Source organism: Ptychodera flava, chromosome 2, assembly GCF_041260155.1.
Source record: "Ptychodera flava strain L36383 chromosome 2, AS_Pfla_20210202, whole genome shotgun sequence".
Classification (NCBI taxonomy): domain Eukaryota; kingdom Metazoa; phylum Hemichordata; class Enteropneusta; family Ptychoderidae; genus Ptychodera; species Ptychodera flava.
In genome coordinates, this window is record NC_091929.1 from 49,243,821 (window position 1) to 49,263,091 (window position 19,271).

Consider the following 19,271-nt stretch of genomic DNA (forward strand, 5'->3'; position numbering starts at 1 on the left):
TGCAAATATGCAGCAAGCATATAGCTTGCAGGAAGGAGTTGCAGAAGTTTGCAGGTAGATGTGACCCTCCTGCAAACCCTTAAGTCAGTTTGCAGCAAATTTGCGGTAAACGACTAAGTTGCTGCAAATTTGCGGCAAACCAGATTATTGCTGCAAATATGCAGCAACACATGATTGGCATATTTCCCACTTTCATTACCAGGGAGTACACACTACACACTGAGTACTGTTGCACTTCGTGACATGTGTAAGCAACATAAAATTGATCTTTCATTTATATTTTATGTTCCTTTATTTCATAACAGACAATCCACTTTTTAAATTATAATAACTGGTAATGCTAGATAATGAACAGCTTCAGTTATGCTGGTGAAAGCATTGCATGGATATAGAGTGCATCTATAGTATATACTGTAGTGACATGATGTAATAAAAGTGCCCTTTGACAATCTGGTTGGGTAAATTATGGTTGGATCGAAAACTGACTTTTTAGGGAAACAAATTTTTGAAACAGGGACTTGTCTGTCTTGCAAGTTACACCCTGTATTTTCTGCGAATGATACCAAAATGCAAACAGTTTCGAACGAAATGTGCGTTTGATGATGGTCTGTAAGGACACGTCGTAGACTTTTGTTACTGCAAATCTGTACAGTAATGTTTCCGCTACTACCTCCAAGCAGAGTAGTGGCTGTGCTACAAGCTATTCATCCCATCAATATACTATAGTACATGTATACGGTACGTACAATGCACTGCAGCTACAGTCTGTCCCATCGATGCCGCTGACAAAATCTCGCCTTCTGATAACATGGGTCGAGGTAAAAGGCTTTTGTCCATGTTTTCAGCGTTAGAGTTATATTGCCGAGCACAAATTTGAGATTTAGGATTACACTCCATCCCGAGTCGCTGTACGAAAATTCAAAGCGCCGCTTCACCAACGTCCAACACGTCCTGTGTATCAGCTGCGAGCAGCCGACATGTTTACACTCTCCGGTCACGGTTCATCAAGGTCAGTTCGCGCATTGATATTGATTCTTCGTGCTGAAAGAATTTTTACTCTCTTTTTAGTCTTTCTATGATAAAAATAACCATTTTAATTAAACTAATAAATTAAATGCTATATTAAGTATGAAATATAACGGATTGGTGCAGATGTAGAGTCAATTCCAGCATTTAAAAACGGGACTACATTATCAATCGCGTAATGATTTATAGATCGCACTTCCGTTATCGTTATGAGGCTTGATCGGCGCGAAGTTAGATTTTAGTACCATCGGCCAGTGTCGGCTGCGTACTTGTGAGCAGGGAGTTTTCTAGTGGACAATTTCGTGATCTTTCTATGGAATCGCCAGCCAAATGATATCACATAGTTGCAAAAACGTGTATACAGTACCAGGGACAGGCGGAGTTCTAAATTTGTGAACGCGAGCGGCAGTAAAGATGCCGACTATATTTTCTGAGTACGGTATTTACACACAGCACGGTGAGACCTGCAACCGGACCGGGAATCGTCCAGCGTCTGCGAGCCGTTCAGAAATGTAAGTCAATGTACCGTTCGTCTGTACATCGATCGCTATAATTATGTTCTGTAATCGTTGTATTGCAATCTTTACCTAAAGATAAATTTTCGTTGAGTACTGATTCATACTGAATTCACTTTCGTTTCACAACAGTTACTTACAGTAAGTGCTGAGATTTTTGCAGATCGCCGTCGTGTATGTAAACAACATACGGCGAGTTGTCCGCTGTCGGACATTTTTATCATTATTAATTTAATTTCGATCATGAATATTTATGCATTTTCTGCTTCAATTTTTCAACTTGATTTTGTCTCATTTTCAAATAATTATGGATTTCTTTCATGAAATTTACAATGTTTGGTCAAACGGTAAAGACTTACACTCTTCCCTGAACGATTTATATTTTTCAGAATCCATTGCTGGTACACTAAAGGGACAAGAAATTCAGAGAACAGAAAGCCAAATCGCAGCCTTTGACAGTAATGTAAATGTTACATGAAACTTCTCAAGTCAAAAGAAAATCTTGACATGATCATGACACTTATGTGGCATGAAATGAACATGGCATATAAAATAAATTGTACCACAATTGAATTTAACCTTTTTCTCTGTCATCTTTTTGTTTATAATAACTTTATTTGCGCTGACCATTGTTTCTCGTGAAACTGGTATTTCAGAGTTAAGTTGGATAAATAATATTCATATATTGGCAGACTGTTGACAGCACAAGATGTGCTTTATCCAACTAAACTCTGAAATACCAGTTTCACGAGAAACAATGGTCAGCGCAAATAAAATAATTTGCTGTATGGAGTTTGCGGCAAATTTTCAGTAACATTCAAATTAATTTGCCGCAAGTTTGCTGCAAGGATTGTGCTGCAAATTTGCTGCAAAGAGTTTGCAGCAACGTTGCGGCAGGGAGTTTGCTGCATATTTGCAGCAAGTTCACAAGAAACCTAATTTGCATCTGAAAAATGAACCACCCGCATATTTGCGGCAAATAGTTTGCTGCAAATTTACTGCAAAGCTTGCCGCAAATTTGCAGTAACAGTTTGCGGGAGGCCTAAAATTTCGGTAAGGGTGTACATGCACACGTTCAGCATACATTTTCATTTGATGATGCTGAATATTTGCAGACTCACGGTGAAAGTTTTAAACATAAGAAATTAAAATTGGTGAAAGCCAACTTAATTTTCTCTTTTTTTCTAATTTGGTTGTCATAAAACCAAGTTGCTGCCACTGAAAGCAACAATGCTGAGGAATATTTTAGAACATTTCTTGAACAAAACACCTTATCCAAAACATGAATTCACATTTTATTCTGCTCATTCCATTCACAATCCAATGTTCATATTAAAATGCAGATAACCCTGTGTAAGTCAAAATTCACATTTTGTGAGCAGTATTTTTCAAAATTGACAGAGCATTCATATTTCAAATTTTTTAACAAATTTTAATTTTAAAATAGTCATGATGCGCATGTTTCAGATGACACGAAACAATACATGTTAATTTGTTTTTTTGCCTTTTCTGCCAGCCGCCACTGTGAAATCTTTGATTATACATATCAGAACGAATGGGACACAAAAGTATTAGCATCAATACACAATGTGTAAGCCTATCCACATTTTTCCTAGCCTCATACACACTGAGATCACTTCTTGGACTACAGCAAATTTCATGTGTACACAATATTTCAACAATCCGACACCATAGCATTGGTGCAGTGCCACATGATCTTCTGGATGCACATACAGGATTATTGGAAAATGAACCCTTTTGTAAATTTTTCACCATATATTTTGACAGTAATACATAATATTTTTATTTTCAACATTAAAACCTATTCGTTGAAAAGCACCTTGAAGATGAGACGGCCATAAATTTATTTTCAAAAAGGTTTATAGTAGATGTAAGCACTGTAAAAAGTTATGTAGAACATTTAAAAAATTTAGAAAGGGTAAAATTGATGAGAATGAAATATAGAAAAAAGGAGCAGAAAAGAAGAGTAGCAGTAGCAGTAGTTTACTCAAAGGATGAAGTGGGTGTATATTTGGGGTAAAAAACCTCAATTTTTGTATTAATGATAAAAATTAATTTAAGTCAAAAACTAGACAGTATTTTCTGAAATGTAATATTTCACTTGAAAGGATAGTATTCATGTAGAAAAAAACTACTATTTTACTTGGCATTATCCATCTTCATTCTAAAATTGTAGGAGTTTAAAGACTGACACTCTAATAATTGATTAAAATCATTATCAGCAAAATTAAAATGCCTCTTATTCAAAATGTAAGAGCTTTATTGCCAAACAAAACCAATTGATAGTTGTTGTGTTATATAGCATTTAAAAAACATAATGTGAAATTTCAGAAAATTTGACCCAGTCGGAGTGGAGTTATATTCTTCGGAAATTTTGAAATTGGGAGGCAAAAGAAGCCAAGAAATCAGGTGATTTGCATACATTTGCATAAATTAACACTTCTTTATCATGCAACTTTCAACCGCTTTACAAGCTACAAGGTAAACCCAACCTTAAAAAGACATTTGCTGTAATTTTTAGCATTTGTTCAAAATTCATCTCTGTGTATCAGCATTTGTTTGTTATTCTATCACTACATAGAACACCCAATGCTGTATTTAGCAACATACCAGTGTGAACATAAATGACCATTGTTATTGTTGATAAATGAATTCTAGTCTGGACTTGATCTGAGATCTCTTTTCAACAAAAACAACCCTGACTGTTCACTGTATGGTTTGTATTGACACGCTAAATACTGGACATTTCATAACGCTTCAGGGAGGAGAACAAGATACTGCAGTAGATGCATAAAACAAACCACTGTGAATATTACCGAATTTGGCAGTTAAAGGAGTTTAACTAAACATGTTGAGTTTATCTGTCACCCAGGTAGCGTCTACGGTGCTCTTTTGTAGAGATCAGAAATTCTGGGCAAATATTGAATTGATGTTTTTTTTCCTTGGCCCCCCCTTAAAGATTGTGGTATTTTTGTCTGGCCCCCCCTAAATTTTCTTGGGAAAAATGGGTGGCCCCCCCCCTGAAAATCCTCCCCCCCCCCCCCCTGGAAGTAAATTCTGAATCGTCCCTAATGTAAGTCTCGCGAAAGCTAGCTTGTTTCAAAATGTATCTGTTTGTCATATACTCTGTAATGTCTCTGTTTGTCATATACTCTGTAATGTCTCTGTTTGTCATATACTCTGTATATACATGTGCAAAGACTGTAATCATTGTTATCGATTGCAAAAGAATTCTAGTCCGGATTGGAATTCAATTTTAAAAAATAACAATACTGACTTTGCACAAATGGCTGTGTTGGACTCTTCACGTTTTTCTTTTAACCTGCTCACTCCCAACGTGTGACTCGCATGCCTGTGAGTACAACTAGCTACAACTTAGCACACACCTTCAGTACCCTGTGAAGTGTAAAGTTCATATGAGGAATGTAAGCTCAGGTTCACCACAAAAGACATGTTTACACTACGTGGACATTGTCTCAGAGAAGCTCTAACTTACTTTTTACCAAGACCTTGAAAAAGTGGCATCGACAAATATAATTATTATTATTATTACTTTATTACCCTATTAAATCTTCTGTGGATACAGTATGGTGAAAAAATAATAAGACCACAATACAGAAAACATTTTATAATTATACAAAAGAGTAAAAATAAACAAACAAACAATAAAGTATATGTGATAGAGGAAAAAACGCTAATTCAGCATGTATATTTTTTAAATATAATTTGTAGAACACATCTCTAATAGTATTGGCGAAACATAACTAGGTTTTGAATATAGTTTTCTTCAGAAATATCCCAAAGGCCAAACTATTTATAATGGATCGCAAAGTCCCCTCTGTTTGTCTTTTCAACAACTGTAAAATGATCGAAAGGTCATCCCTAGGTGGCGCTGTCGAGGTGACCTCGCCTGTGCTGTAAAATTGCGTGTTTACAACAAGTCCTACAACTTCATCGACCGGGCGGCTGTTGAACAGTGCAATTGAAACCTTTGACCTCAAAGCAGCCGGTAACGCATCATGCAGTCGTTTTGTTGATGGTTTCGATGTCGTTAACATGTCTGACGGCGAGGAGCAGTGCAGGCTGATGGCAGTTGAAGCCGAAGCAGCGGTTCAAGAAGTCTCGTTCGCCGTCAAGTCCGTGGAGATCTCCGAGACGTTGCCGAAAAAAGATGAAGTTGTGTACCTCAACTTACTGACAAAGGAGGATGAGAAGTACTGTGTTGAGCTGTCTTTGAAAGGCTTTCGGGTGAGTAGAGAATAACAGCAAATGTGTGAATCAAAACTATTGACATGTGTTTCCGAAACCATTGAAACTTATACTTTAAAATAAAATATATACATACACGGGACGTGGCAGCTGATGATTGTTTTCAAAGTTGTTCGATATTCTACTCACGTTCAGTTGTAAGCATACAAATAACGTGTTCTGTGGATGTGGCGAGAATGAATTGCGACTCCGGCAATCGATTGCATGTAACTTTCACTTCACAAGAGATGGCTTCGCTTCCAACCACCGAATTCTTTTTTCGCGCTAGTCATGCAGTCTTCATATTGATCAGGGTGTAATTAATCTATACCATAAAATCTATATAGTAATCTATCGACGTGGATTTCCTGTGACAAATCGAATTACTCAGTTTCTCAACAACAAAGTACAACCATGGAGGTAGATCTCTACTACCTCCATGGTACAACATATGTAGACTCAGTGAAGTTGAGTTTAAAATAGTGACTTTAATTTTCTCTCATTCATCAATTGATTTCGACACTTGTCCGTTTCTTTATGTATTAAAACTGGATCATTATGAGAAATTTTAGGTCGTTATAGCATGGACTTTCTGTCCATGGTTTAGGCATTGACTCACTAGCAATGTACAGATCAAATAATGATATGCAAAATTCAACATAGAAGGGTTTTGCAACTTAGAGGATCAACCATAGTGTCTGCAATGTCTAGGCAAGACCCACAATTCGTGAATAAAATATGTATTATTGAGGATCATGAGACATGAAAGTTATTACATAAAACAGTTCATTCACAGTGTTTTGAAACAACAGAATACAATAAAAATGAAATGAAGAAAAAAATTGTGATGCTGAATGTACTGTACAGTTGACGTTTTTTTCATTTTTGAAAAAGAAAATTGAAATCAGCAAAAGTAGAAAAGGCAATTCACAGCAGCAATTCCAAATACCTATTCCATATACTGATCAGGGATAATGAGTTCATCAGATTAGTCAGTCATGTTAAGTTGTTATTGTAGTGTCTGCTGATTCACTGATAACATCAACTGCATGTCACTACTTCTACACTACAGCTAACACTCTCCAATATTTATGCATTCTGAAGTCTGCACCCAGCAGTTTTCACTCAATTAACAAAAATATAGTTTCAAGTTTAGAGATGGTCTAATATTGCAGACAACGTACCACATGATTTAGTCCCTGATTTTACACAGTGTAACTGTTTCCCCATAAAAAAATCAGTCCCAGGCATGTGTCTGTGTACTTGTCTTCACTCATTATATTTTAAGGTCAGCGACCTATAATAGCAATATTTAACAAAAAAATATAGGATTGTTGCCTCTCATTGATCTGTGCTTCATGTCATGTAGATATAAATTGTTCTAATCCATTTCTACATTTATTATTTTCATTTGTTATTTTAAACCTTTTGTTCACAAATTCGACACATTTTAAAATCATACTGAAACTGCTATAAATCTGTTAATACGCTTTCGTGAAGATCAGGCCTTATCAAAAAAATGGAAAATCTATTCAAATCTCGGTAGACTTCTACAGATAATTTTTGTTAAAGTGTAACTTTTGATGTTGTCACCATTTTATTTTGAATATCATCTACAGTTTCTTGTTCTACTCCCCAAAGCATATTGAGATATACAGTATTCAGCTTGTCAATACATAGACTGCATTGTCAAGTGAATTTTGGTCTAAGACTAGAATTCAAATGTAAATAATACAAATGTATTTTACACACATAGAATCTATGTTGACTAGGTCAGGTGTGTTTAACATGCTACAAGACTTTGCAATTGACAAAAAAACAAAAGAAAACAAACAAACAAACAAATGAATAAAATCATAAGCAGTTAAAGCTAATAGAAAAAGCAATGTAGATATTATTTTGATGTTCCTGTGGTAATTATTATTTTTATTTTTTGTTTCATTCTTGACTCCCATATCAAGAAAGAACATATTGACACATTGCAATGTTTTTTTTATTTTTCAGTGGTGGGGTCAACCAGAGGTCATACTCTGATACAACAAAGAAACAGTAGATTTTCTGAATCATTCTGACATTATCTGATGATGCTTTAAAAGTAAAATTTACCACTTAAGATAATTTTTTATTCAGAAAATATGCAAAATAATTCAGTGATTGTTTGATAATTATTGATACATTAATTGTATAAGAAATATCTTAATTTGTTTAAATGCCAAACACATTTTGCACAATAAATTTCAGGAGACAGTAGCCATAACATTTGACAGTGTTGTCATTATTTTTGTTCACTGAAACAAAACCTGTTTCAGATTGCCCCCAAAGTGTACAGAAATACAAAGGATAGGTCCTACAAAGGTAACACAATGCTTAGGTATACGTATAATATGCAATCCTATTATTGATGAATGAATTCTCAGCTGGAATAAAATTAATTTCAAAAGTAACTTTGACCATTTATACATGACTGTGTTGAAAAGTTGAATTCTGGGTATTTCAACATCATTTTAGAATTAGAACAAGAAATTTCGTTTCACCAACAGATAATCAAAATAATGGAAAAGAAATCAGTTGTTACTTACTGCTAATTTAGCTTACTGTGTACATGAGTTCAGTAAAACACTTCAAATCATACTGGAAGTTCTACCATGAATTCAATATAAAATTTCTGTAAAATGTTGGAGAAATTTATTATTGTGTTATGACTGAAGTCATAATCAATAGTCACTGTTCAGCTGCAAGACATTCATTTTATCAATCAATTTCTTCATATTGATCTCTTTGAAATTCCATACTGTAAAGTCACTAAACGTTTTCCTGTAATATTCAAATTCCAGGAATCAAAAGGCAGAAATGGATGATGCATGCAGACTGCAGTGGTTTCATCCTCTGCTTTAATCCTTTAATCATATTAATTTCACATCAGTGGATTCCAACCGTTTACCAAAGTGCTAAGCTGGAGCTAAAAGTACCAGCAATAGATCAAGTGTCAATAATCTAGATCTGCTTTGTGTCTGTCAGATATCCATTTCATAATTTTTTGCAGGTGTTTATTTTTATAATGGTCCCTGGAGGGAATGTGATTGTATCTTATTTTCACATTTTTTCAATTCATACCAAAACCATATATTTGCTTACACAAAGGATGGGTCTGTTAGCAGTTGAGTAATGTTTTATTGAAAAAAGACATGTTTGTATAAACTTAATCCTGATTGGTTCATGGCACAGTTTTATGACATCCTATTGGTGTAGGTCTCTTTATAAGCCTACGAGATGTTTCCTTTGATATGTATTCAATGAAGCTTCTCAAATTGTGTCATAAAAATCTATAAACGTGTGGTTTCTCAGTTAACTAAACATGAATTCAATCTCATTGAAAACATGACAATCTATTGATCTGACCTAAAGTTTATCCCTTATTATCAAACATGGAAATTTAAATCTTTAGTCACAAGTATGCAATTATGATTATGGATTGGCACCTTCCTACATGATTTGATTCTAAAAGATGGAGATACAAGTTTCATCAAAAAAACAAAAAACACTCCAACCATTTGAATTGTGGAAGGAGACTGTTCTTAGGTATTTTATAGAGATTACATTTATTGTTTTGCACTTTGGTCAAACCTCATCATTAAAATACAATAAAATTCAGTGCCGTGGTGATGGTTTTCATTTCCATGTACTGTTCTGTTCATAGATCTAATCTCATTATAAGCCCTTTGAGCACCAAAGTCAATTTTTGTGACCTTTATAAAATGTATCCCAGTCAAATTTTTTTTCAGATTTTTGCCAAAATTTTGATGAAAAATTGTAGCTTATGAAATGTTGATGTCCATTTGGTCCAAAATTATCAAAAAAATTACAGAAAATTCATTAAAAATTGATAAAATGTTACACCAAAATTTTAATGGGAAAAATTACAGTTCTTAAAGGGTTAACAAAATCCAGGCTACCTCACATCACCATGGTGAACACTCTCATATCCCTCAACTTAGTTATTGCGTCACCATTGACAATGATAAACCACACCTTTTATTCCCTTGTACAATAAACTTTTACTTTTCCATCAAACAGTCCGGGTCAGCTCCAAAATTGGAGCGCTATACCATAATATTTTCCCCCTCTCATTAGCCAATCAGCGGCCAGCGCGCCATCAGTAAAAATTGTATTTCCTGGCAACCTCCACATGCGTCCTTCGTTACGTACGCCATACTGTGTCGAACTCCCGCGCCGTATTCTGTCATAATGTCGAACAGTTGTGTGGCCACTCTGTCAAAACACAATTTCAAAATCCCGTACCAGTTTTATTCTGGCTAAGACAACCAAACCCCATACCGGTATATCGCTGTGATTCCTAGACTCTGGCTTGAAGTCCTGCGAAATATAAATCGTGTACCTACACAGATCGTTCAGAATACCCCATTTGTGTCGGAGATGGCAGCGATACAAATTCTACCGTATGGGGAACAGTTGTGTGGCCACTCTGTCAACACATTTTCAAAATCGCGTACCATTTTTAGTCTGCGTTTGACAACTACAAAACAGGTATCGTTCTAAAGCTCTGACATGGCTCTTCTTTCTTGCAAAATGTTATACGCGTACCTACACAAATAACCTTTATAACAGTATTTCTAATAGAGATGACGAACATCCACAAAATGATTCTCGGTACTTGAGCGAAATCGATAAACTTGGGGTAGAAATGAATTGTCAATATTTCGAATATTTGTTCACTAATCGGACTCCTTGTTGGACATGACCTTCTGCAGAACACGTGGATTATGTTGACTGTCGAAATTCGTCGAAATTCACAAGACAGGGGCTTAATAAGCGGCCCAAAACTGCCGATCACACTTGATGGGTAATTTGTGACCCAGCGTGACCTGTACTTTATTAATGATGTAATCTGGTCGATGATTGGCTGAATGCCGGAATACATTATCATAATGAGTCTCCAATTTTGGAGCTGGCCCGGACTGATCAAACAGAAAGATTAAAACAAGTTAAAAACTACAAAAAAGCAATGAAGCGATGAAGCAGATAACATACTGGGGTATTAACCAATTGTCTGTATAAAATGAACGATGACCAATTAGCATAAATTAATCTATAGACCTCATTCACAGCAAGTTGAGACATATCATAAAGATATTTGAAAAATTGAAAATGAATAGTGGCAGAAGTGATATAATAACTGAAAACAATATAGGCAATGGATTGTTACTTGTGAGAAAATTTGTTATCGTGTTATGCTAAAATTTTCAATAACGCCCCACACATTTGTGCAACAATACTGTTATCATTATTGAGGATAGTCCATATCCAAGGAATTAGAGATTTAAGCTGAAGATATGTGTCTCCCATATTTCACTGCATTGGATCCTTCAACGGAACAGTAGCTGTAACTTTGGAGTTTCACTCATTTTTGGTTTTTCAAGTATCAAGTATAGTGTCTTATTCTACTAAACATGTACAGCATGTTTATTTCGCCCGCCAGCACAGCATCTATCATATCATATTTGCATAAAATGAACTGTTATTGTTTACATTTGAATCTAAGTCATATATGTCTAGAATTCATTTGTGAACAATGATAGTGCAAATTATAAACATGTACAGGCTGAGTTGACTAGCTTGTAACCTCCACAAATGTAATAATCTCCACAAATGTAATATCAACCACAATTGTAATAAAATGCACCCATAAATGTAATATCGCCCATAAATGTAACAAAAATCAACCATAAATGTAATAAAAACACCAACCACAAATGTAATAAACGGCAACCATAAATGTAATAAAAAAACACCCATAAATGTAATACTTGTCAACCATAAATGTAATAAATCTATTTTGTCGTTGCAATTGAGGAATTAGCCCTTAAAAAATTAAATAATAACACACGCCAGCAAGGGCAAGATCACGATTTGTTGCCTGCCCAAGGGATGGTGCTCATGACGGTAATATTGATGATGCCCGAGCCGAAGGCGAGGGTATCATCAATATTACAGTCATGAGCACCAGCCCGAGGGCAGGCAACAAATCGTGATCTTGCCCGTGCTAGCGTGTGTTATTAATTTTAACTTACACCGAACAAACACTGTTGTTTTCGAAACTTTGCTTAAAACGCAGTCAAGTGTCGATCGAGACTCGCCACAGTGAAGCGTTCTATTTGTTGCTTGATCGTAATGCTACTTGAAGTTGAAGGTCAACTTAAATTAACGTCTATAAAAACAAAGGCAGTGATGGTCCCTCATGGTATGACATCATTCACTGATATAAATGAAAAGTTGAAAAGATAGTTTGTTTTCTCAACACAAAATTAGTCAAAAAGTGATGCAAATTTTCCCAACATTATAGGGCCAGTGCTGCTAACTTTCGATGATTTTTTCATTATTTTTATTTTATAAATCAATTGCAACTTCTTATTCTACTTCCCAAAGAATGTTGAAACACCCACTATTTAGCTTGTCAACTTGGCGTATATATGTGTAAAATGCATTGTTATTGTTTACATTTGAATTCTAGTCTGGACCAGAAGTCAGTTTTCGACAATAAAAATGCAGTGTACACACGTATGGGCTGAGTATACCGGTACAAGCTGAATACTACATGCATATCAACACATTTTGGAGAGTAGAACAAGGAATTGTGCTTCACTTTCAAAATAAAAATGGTGAAAATATTATCAAAAGTTAGCATTACTGGCCCTTCAAGTTTAAATGTAAAGTTACATACATGTAGCATGCAGTCATAATATGCATTTTAGTAAAAAGCCCAGGAGATACATAGAAATATTTAAGGACTGAAACACACCTTGATTTAGAAAGGGGTTGAAAATTGGTTCAAAAACTTTTGAAAGTGACATTGAATTGAAATTTTGAAAACGTTTGTCACAGAATTAATAAATAAATGTAGTTTCATTCCAAATTAAGACATACCGGTACATGTACTTGGGACATGACAATTTTTCACCAGGATTTTTGTATGAATGTTGACTATAAAAATGTTTTGTTTGATTCAGAGTAAACCACAGTCCGGAATGTTCTTAAATAGTTGTAAACAAACCACCAAGTCCAAAAATAGGTCATTAAGGGTCCATTGTTTCATTGTATTGGTCTGCTGGCAAGATGGACAAATCACTTCAAGTGTTCTCTGTAAGGCAGTATGCACCTCAAAAGTGAAAGACTTAAACTTTTGCTCAAACTTTCCTAAATGAAACTTTCAACCATCCTCTTACCAAATCAACAATAAAACTCAAGGTCATGGTGCAAAGTGTGGAACTAGCGAAAAAATCGCCGAACATTTTGCAATATTTGAAATTCAAAATGGCCACCATCCCTGTGTTAATCTATGGGGTAAAAATTAAATTTCGGATTTTCAAAAACTAAGAGGGTGAACGTTTTTTTTTCTCCAAGAGCTTTAAAATGAGCCCCCACATGTGATAGATCAGAAAAGAATTGTAGAAATTTGAGAGTCAGATATCTGTCCCTGAGGCGCATTCTACTGTAAGGTAGCACTATAGGAACAGATATTTCAAGTCTCAAAATTTTACAATACTTTTTTGGTCTACCACTTGTTTGGGCTCATTTTGAAGCTCTTGGAGTAAGGAAAATTTTCATCATCTCAGTTTTTCGAAAGATTAATGAGTACCCCCTTCCCAAGTAGTATTAACACATAGAAGCCATTTTGAATTTCAAAAGTCAGTAAATATTCAGTAATTTGCTTCTCTGATACCAAATTTCGCATGGTGATCCTTGATTTTCATTTCAAAGGGGAACGATTTAAAGTTTACTCATAGAAAGTTTGAAGTTTCAAGGTGCAAACTACCTTAATGCTAGTGTTGTCTGCAATAAAGGCAGTGTATAACTTACAAAGGCCTGTGAGATGCAACATTTTTCAGTATTTTTATCATTTACTTTACACTTCAATGTAGAACATGTAGCTATACCTGGTACATACCTAAGGATGAGCACACATGTATTTTTAGCCATGGAATTGGACTGCTTATGTAAATTTTACTACTGTTATAAACTGGTGCAGCATTCATAAACTGCTGATGTGCAGCATGCCCTGAAGGCTATATCTGATTGGTCAATTGTCACTATTCACAGAAACTTAGGGAGTCTTTTTGTATTATTTTATGATAACGGTAAGAGTCAGCCACCCAATTGGATATCAGCTTCCAAGACGTTGCACATCAGCCTTTCATAAATATCTGCATCTATGAGATCATACAAAGACAGTATTCAAGGTGCATACACCCATTAGATTAGAATTTTCACTGACACAACCTTGGATCATCAACTTGAACACATGGAAATGAATGCCATCTGCAGTGACATTTCATCCTGTTTTCTCCTTAACATGTCGAGTATTTGAAAATAGCAGGAAAGTTGTGATTAAAGTCTTCTCAATTTCTTACCAGTTCAGTTGCAAATTAACATTATCATGACATAGTTTAAGCAAACATCATAATTTTTTGTGGAATTAGAAAAATATCTTAGAATGTTTGTCAACAATTTTCATTAACTTTGAGATCTTGGCCCTTTAAGACCCAAGTAACTGTAACTTAGGAATATTTTTATCGGTAGTTTTGTTTGATGAAATACACTTTCAAGGTGTACTTGTTGAAGCATCTTGAAATTTCCAGTATTTGCTTGTCAACAAACACAGTGGATTTTTCATGTTTTAGGTCCATTGGTATATTTATAGTGTCTTGGCAGAAATTCAATCATCAACAATACAAATGAAACCACAGTCTCTATGACAGTAGGGCATTCACTGTGTACCTAATCTAACCTGACTGGGAATGCAACCATCTGATATAGGCTCATTGTTGACAAGCTGAATACTAGGTATTTCAATCATGAAGGAAGAAAATCAAGAAACTTTTATTGACATACAGAATAAAATGTCAGGAACAAAATGTTCAAATTTCACAGGCTTTGAATGTCAACTACTGTAGTGGAATAAATATTGTGTTTTGATCAATTCAGTGTGTTGACACTTAATTGTTTGCAACCCAAATCACACAATAAACTGTCTGGTGGACTGTAACACAATCCATTCAATATGGCCTCTGGTTAATTTATCAGGATTAACATAATGGCTGTTAATTGTAAGCATTATTCTGTGATATTCTGCAGCACGTGTCTGCAGCAAAATATGATAGTACGGTACAATAATAGCTGAGTGTCAAGTTACATTGACTGTCTGTGTAAAACTGTGTGTATATGTAGTTCAGTAGAAATAGGTGTGGATACATGGACGGTGCTCACATGAACAAAGGTTTTACAATTGATTTTGATGAAAATCCCAATGTGAATACAATGTACTTGACACAAGGCTGGAATAGTACATCGCTAAACAAATTTTTAAAATATGTTTTCCTGTGAAAAATAAAATCAGTGACAAATTTTTCATTAAAAGTATGTTTTGATTTGAATCAATTATTTGTTTGTTGTGTCTACCGGATATTAAACATTTTTATATACTTTCTAAAAGATGATGGTACATCTGTTACGTCAGCTCCTGTACACAGCAGTGACAAAATGCAGTATTTGCTGTATCATAGCAGTAACGTAGTTAAAATGGTCACAAATTCAACAATGATCTGAATCCAATGAAAAGTAAACACTTTGGTGATAAGAACTCCTCAGGAAAACAGATGCTATATTAAGGGATGTGTTAAAGGTGTTATAAATAGACAACTTCTGTCTGGTTTCAGCTTTAAGTTTTGAACAGACAAGACATTCAATCGGTCTGGGGTTTTTATCCAGTTTTGCCCAAAAGTGCTATGTGTTGTAGCGATAGCAAGGTGTTTTTGTACAAAATCCATGTGATGAGTGATTCCGTTTTTATAACTATTGATAATGTCTAAAATAAATATTCTTCAGAAAGTTTTAAATTACAAGACCAAATTACAGATGTTGTGGACATCAAGTCAGGAGAATGCCAGTGAACTTCCAAGTAACTTAACCTTTATTTCCGTGGCTGTAAAGTCTGTAATTAAAGGGAGGGGTAGCCGGAACTTTGCTCAAAGGTTGCCAGGGACCTGTACGACCAATGTAACCACTGTATCTAGGGTACGTTGGCGATTGATGAAAGTTAAAATATGTTTGTTAAATGAATATTGTAAAATTTAAATGTTGATGAGATGCATCTAGATATCATGCATGAAATACATTACACCTCGATTTCTGTTCTGTTATATGGAATCCATGGCAAAAGAACCTAGTTGATAAAGTTGAACATGTTCAAAAGAAATTTATCAGATACTTATGCTTTAAACAAAACATACCTTACTGTTCTTCAGAGTATAGAAAATTATGCACATTTTTCAAACTACCTCCCCTTTTTAATCGTAGAAAAGTTTCTGATCTCTGTTTTTTATACAAATGTATTCATTCTGTGGTTAACAGTTCTTATTTAACACAAATCCCACTGAATGTTCAACGAACTTTAAGGTTTAACTGTCCATTTCGGGTACCAGCAACCAGAATTAATGTTCGCAAGTACTCTTTCATTCCACGTGCTCTGTCCACTTTTAACGAAATTGCAAAATATAATCCAAATATTGATATTTTTGACAGATTTAGTCTTTTTAAAAATAGTGTAAAGAATTATTTTTATACATGATCTCGTTTGTGAATCGCAATTGTCTGTTTTTATTGTATATATTGTTTTTATTGTTTATTTTGTGTGATTGTGCTTGTATTTCTTTTTATGTCGAGCGGAGCCTGTAATTGGGATTTTATTCCTGTTGGTCTTCTGAATAAAAAAATAAAAAAATAAAAAAATAAATAAATAAATAAAATACATTGTTTGTAAACAAGAAAGTTACATACACGCAGTTCTGATGACCTTTCCCTTTAACCATATCAAATTACTGGTACAGAAACCATCAATTTGCTGAATAGAAAGTTAAGATTTACAATTGTATGAAAGATTCACTCTCCCAAATGTATAGATAGTACCGTAGTTTTGGTAACAATGAAGTCATATTCTATACAGTATTAATGGAACATGAGTCATTATATTCATTACAGAAAAATACAAATGGTCTCTCAGTTTGAAAACAGCTAGCTTTGATTTTATACAATAATTCATGTAACTTCAGCAAGTTTCTCTTTATTTAATTTACCATCCCTTATTGTTGTTATTTTCACAGGTGGTTGGAAGAAGTTTCAATGAGAATGGAGACACTTCAAACAATGAGTATTTTGAAACCATATATGCCTTGTTGGATCAAGTCAGCCCGGGGTATCGGCTGTCCTTTGGAGAAGCCCTAGTGGATAAACTTGCCATGCTACAACAGCAAACAGAGAATAAAGAAGACGAAGAGTTGAAATGAAAATAGCTTGGTTGCCATGGCTATCACCATTCGCGGCTGAAATCCATTCATCCCACGGCCTTTGGAACAACTCTATAGTTTTCAGTCTTACACTGGACTGATTGCTAAAAATCGGAATGAATGGATTGTCGTAACTTGTACGACAAGAGGACTCGCAAAAATGGAACGTTTTCTACCTTTGAAATATCAAGTGCAATACAAGATTCCTCTCGTCTGTGGTCTAGTCTGCCCATCTTCAGGGGTTATACCACCCCTAAAAAGCATTTTACAATGGGAAGTTCCCATTGTAGTCAGGCAATTCCACAGGGAAATGGCAGTAGGAGCATCTATTTTATTAAGTGTTTTTGTAGCTGATTTTGCAAGGAACTTTATTATGTAAAGTGCACACATTTTATACATATTATGTAAAGTGCACACATTTTATACATATTTACAATAGCATATATCTCCTGTAAAACTTTTTGCACCAATTTCCTGATGAAGCTAAGAGCTCAAAAATAATGTGACTGGACCAAAGTTTGGATGATTGAGACACGAAACACGTCTGTTAAAGGCAAGCAGCTGTAACTTTCGATGATTTTTTCACTATTTTTGTTTTGTATGTCAACAGCAAGTTATAGTTCTGCCCCCAAGCTTAGCTTGTCACCACAGCATGTATATGTGTTCAGTGCACTGTTATCTTTTTGCATTTCAATTTAAGTCCGGACTAAAATTCACTAGTCAACGATAACAATGCAGTCTACCGATGTGCAGGCTGAGTTGAAAAGCTGACTACTTTGGAATGCCAAAGTCTATTTTTGTCCCCTACATAAAATAAACTCCTTACCATTTTTCTCAGATTTTTGCCAAAATTTTGAGAAAAAAACTGTAGCCAATGAAATGTGATGTCCATTCGGTCCAAAATTATCAAAAAATTACAGAAAAATTCATAAAAATTGGTTAAATTTTGCACTAAAATTTTGGCGGGAGAAAGCTACAGCGCTCAAAGGGTTAATATGCTTTGGGAAGTATGACAGGAACTGCTGTTGACATGTTAAACAAAATATGAAAAATTCATCGAAATTTGAAGTTGCAAAGGTTACCCAACTTATAAAGTTTGGTAGGTTAATTTACCCAACTTCCAAAATCCATTGATCACAGTCTTATTGGTACTGTAATCTTGATTTTCATTAATAGAAATATAGAGATAAAATATGAAGATAATATACACAATGAAAGCACTGTTTGTATTTATTTCCCCGGTTTGTGCTTCCTTTCCCAGTTTGTGCTTCCTGTGTCTAGGATAGTTGGCCTAGGGACAGATTTCTCTCAAAGTCTTACAAAACTTGTCTGGTTTGCAGCTTGAGTCCTTTTGGAAGCTGAAAGACAATTAACTTTTTGCTCACTTGTGTCAGTGTTGGCTTGTTTTCACTCTCAGTACAATGTACAGAGAATACAGCAATTTGGAATTTCACATATTACCATTTGTAATGCCAGTTTGCTTCTCTTAATATCCTACAATCTATTCTATGGCCTCTTCATGTTTATTTGTTATCATGGGAGAAAACAGTTTTGAGCTGTGCTCCAGCAAATGATTTAAGTGTAAAACATTTGAGGATATCCACCCTAGGGTCACACCCAGGAAGATTTCCCATGAAGTGTGTAAATTAATAGTTTGTGGAATTCAGTTTATTGCTGTTAAATATCCTAGTGTAGCAAAACCGGCAGTACTGTTGGCATAGCATAATCACACTCAGCTGTTTTTATTATCTCTTGTTTGTGCAAAAATTCTGAAAGAATGCAGCTAATCTGGAGTGTAACACCAGTGTCAGGCCGTAACATAGAACCATTTGGTAAAACCACTTTACAAGATATGCATACAAAACCATACAAAGACATTCAATCTGGAGAGGCCATAAATTGTGTGTAGTTCATTGTTGGAACCTTTTTACAAGCTTAGAGCTGCCACATTAACCATTGCTTGACTCACTGTAAACACTATTCATACAACACTAACTTTTGTCAAGGGAAATTTGTCTAGGAGCTATTCACAACAAAGGTTTGGCGATCCAGTCATTACATCACAGCGATGTGGGTCAGTGGGGACCAGCGTCTGAAGAGGTCT

General features: G+C 35.0%; 1 protein-coding gene and 1 long non-coding RNA gene across 2 annotated transcripts; both read left to right on the plus strand.

Moving 5' to 3' along the window:
* Positions 1-1,259: 1,259 nt before the first annotated feature.
* On the plus strand, positions 1,260-2,119 carry LOC139122834 (uncharacterized). The gene is made up of 2 exons (XR_011549540.1): positions 1,260-1,538; positions 1,931-2,119. It is a non-coding gene; the product is annotated as an uncharacterized lncRNA (long non-coding RNA).
* A 3,353-nt stretch (positions 2,120-5,472) lies between these two features.
* On the plus strand, positions 5,473-18,384 carry LOC139122840 (GSK3-beta interaction protein-like). Its single transcript, XM_070688651.1, has 2 exons — positions 5,473-5,810; positions 16,985-18,384. The coding sequence occupies exons 1-2, from the start codon at positions 5,619-5,621 to the stop codon at positions 17,165-17,167; spliced, it is 375 nt and encodes a 124-aa protein (XP_070544752.1). The 5' UTR covers positions 5,473-5,618; the 3' UTR covers positions 17,168-18,384.
* The last annotated feature ends 887 nt before the right edge of the window (positions 18,385-19,271 follow it).

Bases quoted from the DNA above. Each gene is read 5' to 3' on its own strand.
- LOC139122840 (XM_070688651.1), top strand. From the start codon at position 5,619: ATGTCTGACGGCGAGGAGCAGTGCAGGCTGATGGCAGTTGAAGCCGAA. The intron at 5,811-16,984 runs GTGAGTAGAGAA...TTATTTTCACAG, and splicing joins TGTCTTTGAAAGGCTTTCGG to GTGGTTGGAAGAAGTTTCAA.